Below are 15,889 nucleotides of genomic sequence, written 5' to 3'. Positions count from 1 at the left end.
GTTTGGACATAAACTATAAGCTGATACAAAGTAAACAAAGACATACGCGATTGAAAAAATTCTGTACTCCACTTTCTAAAGTACTTATCTCCTGCTTAAAATTTTGTAAAATTATGTCTGTCTGTGAGCAAAAGCAGCAGCTTCTTCCTCTTTGTTGCTGTTTTGTGCTTTATATCCGTAATGGTGATGCTGTAAATTCATTTTTCTGTATAGATATTCTTGATTGCATTTGCAGGCTACTTATATTTACATGAAAGCTGCTTATCTCAGTATGTTTGGACCAGATGACTGCAGTCCTTTTGGAGACAGCGAAGTTGAATTATTTAGGTAAAATTTGCTAACTCCCAGTTACAACAGTTTCCTATCTTTTCATGTCACAGTGTTGGGGGAAGAGAGGCAAAATTGTTCATTGTGCAAATAGCATTGGATTGGTAAGAAGTTGCAGAATGAAATATTCCCTTAGTCTAAAAGTGGACCATGAGTTCAGACAGCAGATTTCTGCTGGCCTGGAGATACTTTAGGGATAGGAGATTAGGTCTGTCAGCCATACAGTGGCTGCTGCATGTAATATTCACATTCAGTTTCCTTTAATCAAAATGGTATGTGAGATGTGAACGGTTCAATGGATTATGCTACAAGTTGTGTGCCTCCTTAGTGGAGACATCAGTACAACTTGATTCTTGGGTTTTGAGTCTGAGGGGAATATGAAATAGTTAAATATGCAAGAGAATATGTGCATTATTAACACAATGAGTTAACCTGATTGTAAAGTTTAACCTCAAAAATGCCTAAACCTTGCTGGGGCAAAGAAAATTGATTCATTTGGTTTTTACAATTTTTCTATAAAATCTAAATACCACTTTTTTATTTCAGGCTTTCCAGATCTTATATAATCGTTATAAGCATATTTCACTGAATTTGAGATCCATTAGGAAGTGAATAGTTTTGGGAGAATGGGAGGAACACTGACAAAAGCTAGCTTACCTCTTAGTCTCTGAAGAGAGATGGGCCCTTTATAAGTGATGTGCATCATATAATTTATTCTTTGGGTGGGGAAGAGTCCTTCTTCCTGCTTGATTAGAGAGGAAGCCTGGAGATAGACGTGCCTTGCATAAAGACAGCTTTTGTGAACATGTATTGCTCAGCTTCCCCAGAGGCAGCAATAGCTCAGTGTGTAACAGCTTTTTTAACTTCACTTTGGTTTGATTTTTTTTTTAAGTGTGAATGGTTTTTTCCCAGAGGTTCACAGAGGAAAAAATTCCTTATGTTTTCCTTTAAACTTTCAGGATTGTTCCCAGTTTGAAACTGAAAATTGCAGGGAAATCGCTGCCTACAGAAAAGTTTGCAATTCGGAAAGCTCGACGATATCTTTCTTCAAACCCCATTCCTTTGCCTGTTCCACCTTTGGTAAGTTAGAAATACCCCTCCCCCCACCTTATTACCATTTTTTTAACTTATGGAAATAAAACAGAGATAATTAGAGTAGTATCTTTCCATGTTTCTAAGGTAAAACCTCTGCAGGAGACTGGAATGTTCCCAAAGCAAAGCCAAATGAATGCGAGGAATGCTGTAAAACTGGGGCATGCACCAGCCACAGGGAACCAAGCCAGTTGTTTGTGACACGTAAATGTGTTGCATGTGTAACTCATTATTCCAGCTATAGACTAGCATGCTCCTAACAGCTTTCTTTTGATTCCCTTTTGAGGAACTTTGCCCTAGGTCTCTTCTGTCATGTGTCATTACTGAGACTACTAAAAGGAGACTTTAAGATACAAGTTGGGGGGGGGGGGGAGGAAGCGGTGCAAGGATGGGTAACTGCATGTAAGCATCTGTTTAATGTGCCCCTGGATGTTTGCAATTTGGTGCTCTCCAGAACAATTCATGGGTGCCGGGATGAAACGACCAAATCCTTTAGCCACTCCAGAAAACCATTGCATACTGTTGATTTTTTTTATTATAATTATTTTAATTTTTTTTGTTGCATGTAAGGCTGGTCAGTTCCCTGTGGCCAGATGAGAACAGCTGTATAAGGCACCCATTGCCTCGCTCAAGGTGTACTTAAAAAATCTGTCTGCAAAGAACATGTAAAAGAACATAAAAGGATTTTGACTCCACAGGTTTGCCAAGTGCAGTGGTACTAACATTTGCAGTGCTTTGAGCTGTCGTATTTGAGAAACAGATGGATAATTAGTAAATATTCTTTAAAAAAATGCCTGAACAAAGAGAGCCTCTGGGAGACACCAGTGAGTAGTCATTTCTCAGCCCACCAGCTGGGTATGTGACACAGTGCTTCTTGGAGAAATATAGTTGTTTCAGCATAGCGTGGGTATTCACTAGGGGCCACTTTCCACTAAGTCATGAGACTGAAATGAGAGAAATAATTAGGTTACTTTGATTTGCCTTTCATGTTTCAGAGACCGTAGAGAGTAAGAAGCGTGCCCACCTGGGGTTTGGCCGGGCTATTCTAACGGGATTTTGGCAGAACAGGTTTCTGTACTAAGGGCTCACTCTCCTTGGAGTGGCCGGGCACTGCATCTTTTGTTTCTGCATCCTTTGTTTCTGCTGCAGTTGCATTTCTGAGGCAGCAGATGCCGCAGCTGAACAGTTAAAAGCACTCTGAGGATGTGGAATTGGATGCAGAATCTCATCTCTAGGATTTTTCTTTTCACTGTGAAGGTACTTGCAGAGAGGAATGAGTCTTCAAGCAAGTCTTAACTCAGAGATTTAGCCTAGAATAAATACTGTTTGAGTAATTCTGTGTCAAAAACATGTTAACAAATCTGCACTAGATACAGTAAGTTCAGCACAGATTTTCCAATCAATAGAGATCAGATAGTGAAAGCAATGGTGATTGGGCTTAACGTACTGTTTCATCTAGTCTAGCCTGACAGCTTTTTGTACTATAGTTCCAGAACTCAGTTATTCTATACAGAAATTTTATGGAAAAGCTTTAAATTATCAAATACAGAATAAGTCATATAAATAAATAGAATACATAACTTGTCATGAGGACCATTCATAAGTTTTATGTAATATTTCCATCTTTAACTTTGTGATTGCTAGTGGCAATGGACACATTTGGTCTGGTGATATACTCTAAGAGAGAACCACAGTAACAAATAGGAATGAAACTAATAGTTTTTAATAACATTTACTTTAAGAACAGTTGAGTAAGAAAGAAGTTACTTTCTGTGGGAAGATAAAACAAACCTGAGGAACTTAAGAGCTTTACAGTTCAGCTCTAAAACTCTGTTGGTTTGTTTGAAGCTTGGCTTAAAGGTTAGGGGTTTGGGTTTTCTTTTTGCTTTGTTGTCTGGAGATTTCATATTTTTCTGTAGAAGCAATATATTGTAATTATAGTTATTACTGTCCTGGCTGGGATAGAACTGAAAAGCAAGAGGAGACCTAAATCAAGGGACAGTTAGCCATGTGCCATGAATGTTTTAAGTCTGTTTTGTTGGTACTTGCCTTGTAGTATAAGTGAGATTGTGTTTGCATTCTGTTCAAGCAATCCTCCTTGCATTGTGTGTGGTAAATGGCTCTCTAGTTGTCTTCCAGGGCTAATTTGTTGTGAAAACCAATGTAGCAAGTTTTCAGTTGCAATGAAAATATGTTTTGACAAACTGATTTTTTTATTTAAGGTATCTGTAATTTTTTCATTGTACAGATATAAACTAAAGTATTTGATGATTGCATTTATCCAGTACTGTAATTAATGATGCTGTCATTTCTCCCTGACCCTAGGAAATGATGTATATCTGGAATGGCTATGCTGTAATTGGAAAATGTCCCAACTTAACAGAAGGCATGTTAGAGACTTTAATTGAAGCAGAAGAAGCATTGGCAAGAAGTTCAGGTAATCAGTGATATGGCTTAAGCAGGTATTTTACAGTGCAATAGCTAAAGATATTATCTGTGAATAAAGAGAGACACTCATTAGTAAAGTTAATCTGATCATAGGAGGAACATAAATAATGAAACCATAAGCTGTTTATGCAGATAGGAATAATTTTCCTTTTTAATATAGTAATAACAATAGTAGCAAATGATTTTCCATCATAGATGTGTGTTAGGAATAGTTTATGACATGTATTAAAAGCCTGTTTATTTTGGAGATCAAAATCAGCATATGCATTGACTTGATTACTTGGATCACGAAACTTTGTTATCCTCAGATACTGTATTTCAGTTTTGAAGGATAAATAGAAGGAGACAAGTCAGTCTTCTCTTTTAACAGTACTGTCAATTTATGATGTGACCTTGGACTCAATGGTATTTGTGTGTCAACAGTATATTATAGAAAGCTGGGACACCAGGGATGGGCTTCCTTTGCACTATGAATGAGCATAAGATAGGGGACAGTATTGAACTAGAACAGGCTCTGCTACCACATCTTCTGTCAGTCTGCTAATTAGCCATCCATGAGAAAGTTCAATTGATGTTTATTTCTTGCCAATCTTTCCCAACTCCTGTGGGAGTGCAACCAGTCTGCACAGCTTTTCTCGCAAAATTTTCCCTTACTAAATATTTTATCTTACGATTATATACTACCTTCCCACAAAAGGATCAAGCCCCTGTTGACAAAGGAATGTGGGCTAAATCACGGCATTGCAGTCTTTTCTAGGACCTTGGTCTTCCTGTGCACATTGTGTTATGCAAGATTTGAAAGAGTTGCCTGAAAGACTCGCTACAGCTATCCCCTTTTTAATTAATTGTGAAAGAGAACAGAAAAATATTTTCAGTGAAGGTGACATCTTGGAAGAAGGCTTTTGACCATTTCGCTTCCTTTGTCACCCATTTTGCTACATTATTTTGAATAAGCGAATTATTTCTCTGTTCCCTTTTTTCTTAGTTGGTAAATTGTGGATAAGGCTGGCTTTCTGCAGGGATTTGTAGAAGCTGATTCATGTTTATAAAACACTATGAGGACATGTAATCAAAAAGTGGGATGTATTTTAAACACACCAACAATTTAAAGTATTACCCATTCCAAATAGTGACTTGCTGTTTCCAGGCATCATGCTTTCCTTGACCTTTCATGACAGCGTTTGGGGCTAAACTATTGTGTTTCAAGATTCTCTCTGTATTGCAGTTAGATTCATAGTGCAAGAATCTAACACTATAAAATTATGAATCTGAGGATGTGCTTCTAGCAGCGTTATACCGTCTAAGAGGTAAAATAAAGACTGTTAGTGGAAGTAACGTCTAGAAATGAAAATGCAATGTGCATAATTGTGTCTAGGATAGGTCCCTAAATGTTTGCTTATACAATCCAGGGCAGTTTGTAGGATATAAGTAGAGGAAATAACAACATGCGTGTGAATGTGTCCTTGGGACAGATGTCCAGAAGAGACAACTGATGGGTGGTGGTTTTTTTTTAATCTCATGAAATACCTTTTCTGTGGCCCTGAGTCATCTCACTGTGCACATACTTAGTGTCTCAACTTTTGCCCTCTTCCCTGTGCCTTCTAAGTTAGTTTGCTGCATAGTCTCTGGGCATCTTCCCTGGGTTTTGCTTTGGTGACATATGTATGTAGGGGCCTCTGTGGGACTTAGCGATACAAGTGACTCCAGTTGTAGGATCAAGGCCTCCAACTGCGTAGTCCAAAGGGGAGCAACTATTTCATGTGGTATGTGTCAGCATTTAATGAGCTGGAGTGATAGAGGAAGAACCAGGTAAGGTTTAGAGTAGTGAAAACAAGGTGACATTCAATAGCACAAGGTGCAGTATCACAAATTTTGCAGAAATTATTTTTAGTTGGTATTTCACGAATTGGAAATAAGCGCGCAAGTTGAAGATTTTGCTTGTAAACTTTAAGACTAAGCTGCCTACATGGAACGGCTATGAAAAAGCCAGATATTTTCTTTGAAATGTATCATGCAAAAACTTTCTGATGGAGAAAGGGTGTTGTTAGTAATGACTTTGAACTAGGCACTGGTAAGACTCTGGGCACTCCTAGTTATACGTATAAACTCAAAAGAGGTGAACGGAAGGTAGCGTAAGAAGATGAGGGGATGTGAGGTGCAGGTAGCAAAGGCTGGAATATTTTTGTTTAGCCAAACAAAATTGTGGAATTGATAAAACACCTGTGAATAGATCATGTGACTAGAAGTCAAGGAAGGAGAAGAGCTATGTATACTAAAGGGCAGTAAAGGCATAAGGTTCAGAGATTATAAATTGGACCTCAATATTTCCAAAGTGGACACTTTAAATTAGTTTTTAGGTGTCAGAACAATAAGATTGTGGAAAAGCTTTTCAGTGGGAGTAGGGAGGGAAAGAACAGCCCAACAATTTTTAGACAAAGCTTGATCAATTTATGAAAAGGTTGATGCGTGTTTGTCTCTGCATTAAATGAACTAAATTGACCAATTAGTTCCTGCCCTGTGTTCCAGTAAATAGACTGTGCTCACACCACTTGTGTAAAACTCTCTGCTGCTCTAGAGTTTTCTAAAACTTTATCTGTTTACTTCATCTTGCAGCTACAGAATTACTAGCAGATGACCAGTGCGTGATAAAACTGTTAAAGGGTTTATGCCTCAAGCATTTGGGCAAGATCTCAGAAGCAGAAGGCCATTTTAATTACATCTATTTAAAGTAAGTTTTCATACCTGGCATATAGGAGAGCTCTGGGATTTCTCAGTAACTTCATTTCAAGTAAGAAGAGATGCAACTGTGATATGAATAGAAGGGAGAGGACTGGAGTATCTTTAGTATTTATTTCAGTTGCTTTGATATCAAATTTTAATTGCCAGTATTGTCAGCCACGTATGGAAGAAGAATTGCAAATTTGCACTTTTTACTGAGATTATTTTCTCCTTTTTTGAGGACTACACATGCATAAAATTTTTGAGATACCAATTCTCTCTCTTTCCTCCCTTCCTTTTACAAGTCATGAAGAAGCTGTACCCAAAAAGCCAAACGCAGTCTGTAGAGACAGATGGCAGCACGATTATACTTGGAACTTCTATACATCATGCAGGGAATGGCATCTCTTTTTGTCAGTTCACGTGTATACAGCTCATAATATTGTCATCTTTTCTAATACTTTCCTGATAATAAAGGCAATATTTTGTAATCCTAAGAAATAACATACTCTGCAGGATGGTTATGCAAAATGCACATTTTATAACATGGAAGGTAGCTTTGGATAGAGAACATGACAAGTGTTGTAATAGAGATTGATTGCTCCTCCTGATCTTAGCTAATCTCCTATTTATTTGTGTTTGGAACTGTTAACTGAAGGAAACAATATATCATTTCAAGATCTTGAGGCTATTTTTTTTCCAATGCAGTGAGAAAAAGATAAAATATGACCATTACCTAATTCCAAATGCCTTGCTGGAGCTGGCGATACTGTATCTGGACCAGGATAGAAGAGAAGAAGCAATAAAACTACTGGAAAGAGCCAAGTAAGCAAGTGAAAAGCCTATGCTCATGTCTGGTGGGTCAGTATGGTATTTACTGGTTAGTGGGAAGCAAAAAAATTTCATTAATAGCATGGAAACTCATTGTTTCATTTTTTTTCAACAGAAGCAATAGAATGCACACACTAGTTTTGGTTTGTACCTTTCTAATGGTAGATATTATCTGATCGTTCAGTCTGTGACTTAGCCATCCATTCTGATAAGAGAAAAAAAACATTTTAAAGATGTTATATGAATGTCAAAGGCTTCCATAAGAAATAATCCATGTGTAACAAAAAGTAATAATCTTTGTAGTCTATTTACTTATTCATCAAACATATATTAAATTAAATCAAAGCTCTGTATTATGGCTAAAATAGCATTTCTCAAATTGATGGCTAGCAGTGCTGTTTCCTTTCCTTGGTGAAATATGTTTAAGAGAATGCTTTAGGTTGCATTTAGTATCTTTGTATTATTTCATCTGCATCTGAACAGCAACTGAAACACCTGCTTTTACTATTCTGTGTGATTGATTTTTCTAGCAAAGTAGGTTTATCAGGAATAGCTGGACTTGATCATGTATGTTCTTTATAAAATTAACAAAATACGGGGTTTGCCTCTGTCCGAGCCTTTACTTCTCTGCTGAGCCAAAGTGTCTTGGGGCGGGGTGGGAGGAGAGGGAATCCAAACCAAACAACCCTCGCCCTCTTCAAGCATCCTGCCAGCAGGGTAGTTCACCTCTCTGCCTGGATCCCGAACAAGTCCAGATGTCTGCATCTTTCCAAGTGCAGAGTCACGCCAGTCATTGCCGCAGGTGTTAGCTGCTACAAAACTGATGTCTGTCGAAGTTTGAAAGAGGTCAGATAGAGTTTTTCTGTTGAGCTTTTGTCCAAGTCAGTCCACAATGCAAGACAGAGTGGTGAATCAGCCTACCGAAGATTATGCCAAAGGCCTGTCAACACAAAAATTAAAATACTGCAATTCTTAATCTCCTATGCTCGTGAGCCTGGTTCTCTATAGACTCATGGAAGATATCAAGAGCAAAAATTGCATTAGCAAAACGCAATGGAAAGTGTTTCAATTGGTTTTGCATTCCTCAAAGCACGCCTCTGCTCCTGTGTTCATTTCCTTTGTTCAAGTCTCTCTTAAGAAGAGATCTGGAAATTAATGATTCGGAGCTTCTCATTCCATCTGGTACTTGTATCACTTGCTGTTCAGCCGTTGCACCTTTCCCCTGATGGCTCTGTGCTCCCTCGAGGGAAGGTGTTTGCCTTAAAGAAGAGCACCAGCAGACAGCAGCTCTTAAAAGTTTGTTGTTACCCAGTGTGTGGAAAGCTAATACTGAGACTTGCTATGCTCAAAGAACTCATGGAAACTGTAATGATATGAAAAAAAACCAACAACAAACAAAAAATCAACCACCAAACCATCACAACCCCCCATCTCACTTCATTCAATCATTAAAAAGGTGCAGTCCTTACATTTCCACCTGTAGCTGTTAACACTGCATTAAAATGCTCGGGGTTTATAAGCTTTCAGCTAAAGATGCTGAATGTCTCTGCAGTCACTAGAGGGAGAACATGGTGTCCATGGTGGGTTTCAGCACTGCAGAATTAGGTTTGCAGTTGGCAGGAGTGCAGGCTTGTGCATGACGCTTGATTTGCTTGACCTAAATCCACATACTGCTGCTGGCTCGAATGTTTCAACTCTGGGAGAAAGAGTGGAATGAGATGATAAACAGTTTTGGCTTGGTCACGCATGGAAATATTTCTATTTGTATTACTGTAAGCTACAAGCAAGAATATCAGCCTACTGATGAGAAATACAGTATCTGTATGACAAAATCTACTTAATTTAAAGAAAAATCTCCAGAGAGTTTCAGATCAGCATACAGCACAACCCAGTCACCTCCTTTGCTCATTCAGCCTCTTGGGCGTTGCACACATAAAATTATAAGCTGGTGTAGGACGGGTGTGGAATTCCTTGTTTTCACAAAGAAACTGCTACTGCCATAGTGACAGATACCATGCTTCCATGCTTGATTTGAATTACAAATTTTGAACTGAAATGTTTTTAAGGTATACAGGCTGTTTAATACTTAATGTTACGTTTCTGTAAAGATGACAAATATCTTCTAAAAGAAAATTAATGTGGTCTGATCCTCTTTGGTATCTGAATTCTGTATCTATCCTGCAGGAGCTAACATGTTAATTCCTATTAAGTAGGATCTGCACTTTCTATTGGTCCTAGGGGCAAAATTTCCTTTTTTTTTTTTTTTTATAAAAGCTTTTCCATGAAAATACAGATTCTAATGTTTTTGTAACTTTAGAGCATGACATAGCTACTGGAGACTCTAGGCAGATGACACTGCTGAGTCAGCCACAAGATGTTTGTGGAGGAAGTCCTGCCAGTCTTTCCCTGGGCTGGTGAACTGCTCCTCGAAAGCTGATACGGAGTTTCGTGTGTGCCCACTTTCTCTTTCCAAGCTTCTAGGGCAGCAAACTGTCTGGTCTTAGTTCCTACACAGAGTCCACGTCGTTGGCAAGCGCAGTATGCAGGCGGGGTGTTTCCCTCTTCTGGTTCAGGACAGCTTCTCTCTTTTTCCTTTCTTTTCGTCTTTCTCTACTTCCTTGAAATATGTCTGCTGAATCAAGATGAGTCTTATTAAAATGAGGGGAGAAAAAACCCAAACTGAAAATGTTTGTATTCAAATTTGTTATGCTTTGGGGGGGGGAATAAATCTAATTTCTGAATGTCAACTAAGTGGATGTTACAGATATTTAATGTGAACTCAATATTTTGATAGAGTGGAACAGATTCAATTACTTATTAAGCTATATTTTTCTGCTAATTGCCAGACAGTGGAACTACAAATAAAGAACAAAGAGCTGCATTGTTTGGCTAGGAACACATGCCTTGTATTTTAGAGTAGGCAACAAAGGAGCTGCTGAAGAAAGGCTTTTTTGCTGTCTACAGTTGTTTTGCTTAGAACAATAATATAAAGATAACTTGAAAATGTTTAAAAAAATATATATTAATCAGAGTGGATCTGCTTTTGTTTTAGACAAAACTACAAGAATTACTCCATGGAAACAAGAACACATTTCAGAATTCAAGCTGCCCTGCACCAAGCCAAATCCGCCCCAGAAAATGGAATGCACTCTGGAGCCTCGGCAGTGTCGTAACTTTTTCTTCTTTGATGTCCTGTTTGTTGCAAACTTTGGTGCAGAGAATTACTGACACTTTAGAATTTTTTTTCCTTCTCTTTCAAGTCAGTGAGAAACCAAATCATTTGAAATTTTAAAGGTGATGCATAAAACATTAATCTAGTGTAATAACATGGCAAAAAACCTCTCAAACCAACCATAACCCTGAAAAATACTGTTTTTCCAACAGTGGCTTTTTGAATACTTACATCTGTGTAATTCATTTTTCAATCATGTGTGCCTTTTTTTTTTCTTGCATTCGCAACATTTACTAAGCAAGCTACAGCATAAAGGGGAACAACTGAAAAAACCAAACAACAAAACTTTAAAGATTCATGGATTTAATCTCAGTTAGCTATAAATGTTTGTTTGAATTCATACTGCTAGCAGTTGAGAAGGAAGCCTCGCTTGTTCCAAGTACCTGCTTAGCTGAAATGGTGTGAGAAAATCTCTGTGCGCAAGAAACGCAGCAGGGAGGAGCTCTGAATCCTGGGCGTTTGTAGTTGTGCACAGAAGGCTTCTCTTTACCAGCTTTTACTAGTCACATTTTTGCTTCTGTAAGAAAATTACTGGTGAAAAAAATGGTCTCCCTTATGCAAGTATCTTGACTTTTTCTTTAATTTGGTTTTCGTGTCAAGTCTGCTGCTCATGGCGGCTGAATGATTTACCAAGGTTTTGGTGGGGGCAGGGTGATGACAGTATAAAACTGCATCACTACTTCTTTGACAGGTTTAAAAATGGGAAGTCCTTAGGCAACAGTTTTTTCATCAGAACGAATGTGATTTGAAGTTTGTGTCATATTTAAAGCACAAGTCCTTGAAGGTCACTTAAGAAACAGTAATATTGCTCTGGCTGCACAGCAACACAGAGTTACTGTGACAGTCAATTCCTTCTTAAAACAATTGTTCTTAGGTTTGCTTAACTTGAGATGTCCATGTTTAAAGAGATCGTGTGGCCATGTTTCCTGTGTTAAGAAGCAGGGGTTGGAGCAGGCTCTCTTGGCTTTTTGCAGAGGAGAGCCCTTTATCTTTTTGCTCTTTATTGATCTTTTGGGGGAATTTCTGTGTAAGGGGCTTTGAGAATAGACCAGAGCTAGCTCTGCTTTCCATCGCTGGCTGCCATAGAATTGCTGCTTTTCTGCAAAACTGGTGAAGTCAGACGTAACGCATATTTGACTCGTATTTACCGTTCTCCAGGCTAGCTCCATGTTTGTATGCCTGTGGTTTTTTGGGGCACGCTTCTACCTCCCTTTTGAAAGAGCTTCTTCCCTGTGACCCATTCTGATACGTGGAGACGGGAGGTCTTCTGACAGCCCTTTTTCTCCAATGGAGATGTTTGTCAGGAAGATTCGTATCTATGTACCTCACAGTGAATATTCTTTCTAAAGTGATTGTTCCCAGCAGAATGGAAAATTGACAGTTTATAGCTCTGCTTTTACCTCCTCTAAGGAAATTACATTGTTTTATAATTGCAAATTAATATGCAAGGAGATAGAACCACCTGTTCCTCAACTTGCATTGTCTTAAAAATAGATATCCTTTATAAAAGTCTTCCCAAGTTTAAGATTCTAGATGAAGAATGTTTTTTTTAAAGTGACTTTCTCAAATAGATTCAGTTCAAGACAAATTTCTCAGTTCAGATAAAATTCGGTATAAAGTTACACTATTTACATATTGCACATCAAAAATTAAAGTGTAAAAATTCATTCTTTGTATAGAATAAAAAAGATTCTTGTTCTATTTCATGCATATAACGCCTCTTCTTCCAGTTGTGTCCTTTTCAAATATTTTGGCAGTCTTAGCAGCTTTTAAGCAAGCAGTGCCATGGAAATTAGCATAAATGGTACTTTGCAGAAAGTGAACAATCCTTCCGACTGTAGATTCATGTCTCGAAGGCCACTGAAACACTCTTTGAAATTTCACCCACAACCAAATTACGCCTGATCTTAGATACATTGCACAAAGGACGTACTGTGCAATATGCAGTCAACTTCCCTGATTCTTTGCAGTGATGAAAATCCTGAGATTTTCATAATCATCTTTGGTCAAGCACAAACACAAGTCATATCATGGACCTGATCTCCAGCTTCAGCGGAGGACTTTGTAGTTAGCCACGATCAAGTAGTCTGTGCTTTCATTCTGACTTTTTAGCTCCCAACGAGCAAGAAATACTCACCTTCCTGATGCACCAACACAGATTTATGGACTGTAATATTCTGAACTCACTAAAGGAGAATAACACCTTGCTTGCTAAAGGGTGAATGGAAGGTCTGGTACATTGTCACTGTATACCTTTGTTACATTTTGAATTGCCCACCGTTACCTGTTACTCTTCGTTCATCAATGTACTTCATTTTGATTCTCTTCCATGGGTGGAGACCAAAAACTCAGTGCTGTCAGTCTGGGCTGGAAGGTCAATGCTGGGATTGTTTTTCCTTTGCCTCTCCTGAAGCTGCTGCATTCTGCCTGAAGCAGCTCTCCAGAATGGTAACTGCTCCATCGGTCTACGGTGAATTAGGGAAAGCACAACTGGTGCAAGTTCTGAGACAGCTTCAGCGTTCAGTATATTCACCTGCCAGAAAATAGTAGATACTCCAGTGGAATCACAAATCCAGGATTTTCAGCATGGCCTAAGATTCAGGAAATATAAGTACTACTACAGGTGGATATAGTCAACACCTCATTTGCAGAAGCAGCACTTCCTTCTCCTTTCAAACTTTGTGTTGTCTGACTAACGCTAGAGAAGCCCACTCTGTGTACTACTAGCCCTTTGCCAGCAGCTGCTGGTATCAACTCTTCTCACTCAGCAAAGCCAGAGAAGTTAACCAAAGGCAAACTACTAACTCACATAAAAAATTGTTTTCTGCACTTGGTAGGACCTTTATGATAAAACTTACAAACTATTTGTTTGTCTATTTTTTTTTTTTTTTTAGTAGCACTGATAAGGGGTTTCCTGCCAGTAGCTGAGGAGGGGTAGAAATTGATACTCAGTTTCCTGGATGGCTGCAGCGATTGCCCCGCGTGCTATCGCTACGCCATCTCAAAGTGGTCAGGAAGGGAAAAGCAGTAAAACGAGCATCACTTTTATCATTAGATCTGATACGAGGAATCCAGGTATGTGTGATGTCTCATTAAACTGAAGGGAGTACACGGGCTGAAAAACCAGCAGCTTATGCAGAGGTCTAACAAGGTGTAACTACGTCAACACCTAACTCCTATAAATAGCACCAGATGAGAGAACATGTTGGATGAAGAACAGTGGGCTGAAGCTGAACCTGGTCACAGGTTTTCTTGATGATCAGAAGAGATTTTGATGAAGTCACAAACATGATACAACTGCTGGTGTTTAGAAACACCCACTTACGATTGCTCAACTAAACCAGTAGCACAGGAACATGCTTGGATTTATTACTGATGGGCAGTTCTATTAGGATCTACAATTAACGCATTCTGTCACGGATGGTTAGTTTAAAGACTGTCCCATTCTGACAGTGCCTAGCCTCAGGTTGTTTACACTGCACTGATACAGCATTCAAAACCTTTGTTAGGAAACTTTGCCTTTTATAAAGCATAGCAGCATAGAACAGGATCACAGCAAACATTTCCTCCCGTTTCACACTGGTTTTGGCATTAAATCCTATATTCAGATGAGTGCCTTAGTATTTTTAGTTGATCTATGGCCTGGCTCCAAGATGGCTAGAAGATCATGGGATGATAGCTTTGACAGCTTGCATGCCTCTGGCCCAACAGAAGTGCCAAGCAATGCTCCTCTGTGTGAAACAAGGCTTTCGTGGGGGGCAGAAGGCACTCCCAGGAAGTTAAGTCCAACACTCTCTGCCTCCGGTTCCACCTGCGAGGTGCATGTCTTTGCCTTCTCAAGCATAAAAACACAGCAGCAAAGCAAATGGATATGAAATGACCAAAACAATGCATTCCACACAGTTTCCCCTCTGGGAGGAAGAGAAGATAAAGAGGTGAGTCATGCTGTTTACTGCTGTACAGGAAAATGGTTAATGGTTGGAAACCTCACTGATGAGCGAGATTTGAAAACCTGAACAGACTAGAAATGAACTTGCTGCTTTTCTCATTATGTTCTGCAAATACCTTTTTGTGATAGAGTATAAGCAAAGTGTGCATTGGCAAGTATTTAATTGAATGATATGTCATCATAAAATATTTTTAAGGATGCTATCTAGGTTTGCTTTAGGTGTTTTAAAAATCAAAAGATAAATACAAATACTTTCTTTTAAATACCTGACCAGTCAATCCCTGTTCCCAAGATTTATGAACAGCAGCACAGCTAATAAATATTTGCATTGCACTGTGGTAAAATTCTGCATGGTGGTTGCTCCAAATTCAACAATGGTTTTGTAGGACTAGGCTGTGTTCCATTATTTTCTGGGTATTCTAAATCTCTGGACCTACTTACTTTCATTTCTGGCTAAATATAGGCAAAATGTTTATTTAGAATTATGTATTGTGTTCAATTCTACTTGCTTTGTCCCTCCTTGACTATTTTACAGAAAGAATACAAAACAGAGCAGTCACAACCACCACCACCACCCCCCGCATGCTCTCTTTATGGGCCGCTTCTATTCAAAAAAGGAAAAAAAAAAAAGAAAATGTTTGTCTCATGTTAGTCAAGTACTATAACAACACTTTCGGGCCTGTGGCTGAAAAGCAATGTAGCAATGTGGTGCAAAAGAGAAAATAAGGAGAAGCTGCAATATTCTGCAGAGTTTTCAGCTCTCTTTTATCCTGCAGCGCGCAGGGTGTGGAGGTAAGGAACTCCTTCCTTTGCGCTGGAGCTGCGCAGGGCGTTTGTCTGCAGTGCTGGAGGCAGAGGGGCCGTGCTCGGGGCAGATGCTGTCATAGGTGCGGTTCCAGGATGAGCTGGTCTTTTGTTTGTGAATGTGGTGTTTTTCCTGACGTTTTGGTAAAGATGCCTGAAGATTGCCTCTGTTGATACTATCTGAGGATGCAAACTAGGAACTTTATCTCCAAGGGCTAGCAGAGTTCAGTAAATCATGCTAGCGAGAAGCAATGTTGTTTAAATCTCAAAGATACAACATATGGATCATGTTCAATGTCACCTTCACCTGGGTACAGTACCAGTGCTGCTGTCATCCCTACCACGGTTACACAGCCTCTGGTGGGCAGCTGCAAGGGTTTTTTAGAAGCAACCAGCAGGGCCAGTTACAGGTTTGGATGTTGCTTTGGCCTTCGTTCTTACGTGGTGGATACCTGGGTCTTGGGTCAGGTTTCCGTTCCGTAATACTG

At 39.1% G+C, this 15,889-nt stretch overlaps 1 protein-coding gene across 2 annotated transcripts in view; it reads left to right on the top strand.

Moving 5' to 3' along the window:
- TTC39A (tetratricopeptide repeat domain 39A) overlaps positions 1-12,358 on the top strand; it is a 48,612-nt gene extending 36,254 nt beyond the window's left edge. For both annotated transcript variants that reach the window (XM_054834091.1, XM_054834090.1), the window contains 6 exons: positions 236-327; positions 1,287-1,407; positions 3,745-3,856; positions 6,481-6,595; positions 7,294-7,410; positions 10,469-12,358. In XM_054834091.1, the coding sequence (XP_054690066.1) occupies positions 236-327; positions 1,287-1,407; positions 3,745-3,856; positions 6,481-6,595; positions 7,294-7,410; positions 10,469-10,589 (678 nt within the window). In that variant the 3' untranslated portion in view covers positions 10,590-12,358. The remainder of the gene's footprint in view (positions 1-235; positions 328-1,286; positions 1,408-3,744; positions 3,857-6,480; positions 6,596-7,293; positions 7,411-10,468) is intronic.
- Positions 12,359-15,889: the final 3,531 nt, after the last annotated feature.

This window comes from Grus americana, chromosome 8 (genome assembly GCF_028858705.1).
Source record: "Grus americana isolate bGruAme1 chromosome 8, bGruAme1.mat, whole genome shotgun sequence".
NCBI lineage: Eukaryota > Metazoa > Chordata > Aves > Gruiformes > Gruidae > Grus > Grus americana.
This window is presented reverse-complemented; position numbering and strand designations above follow the sequence as displayed.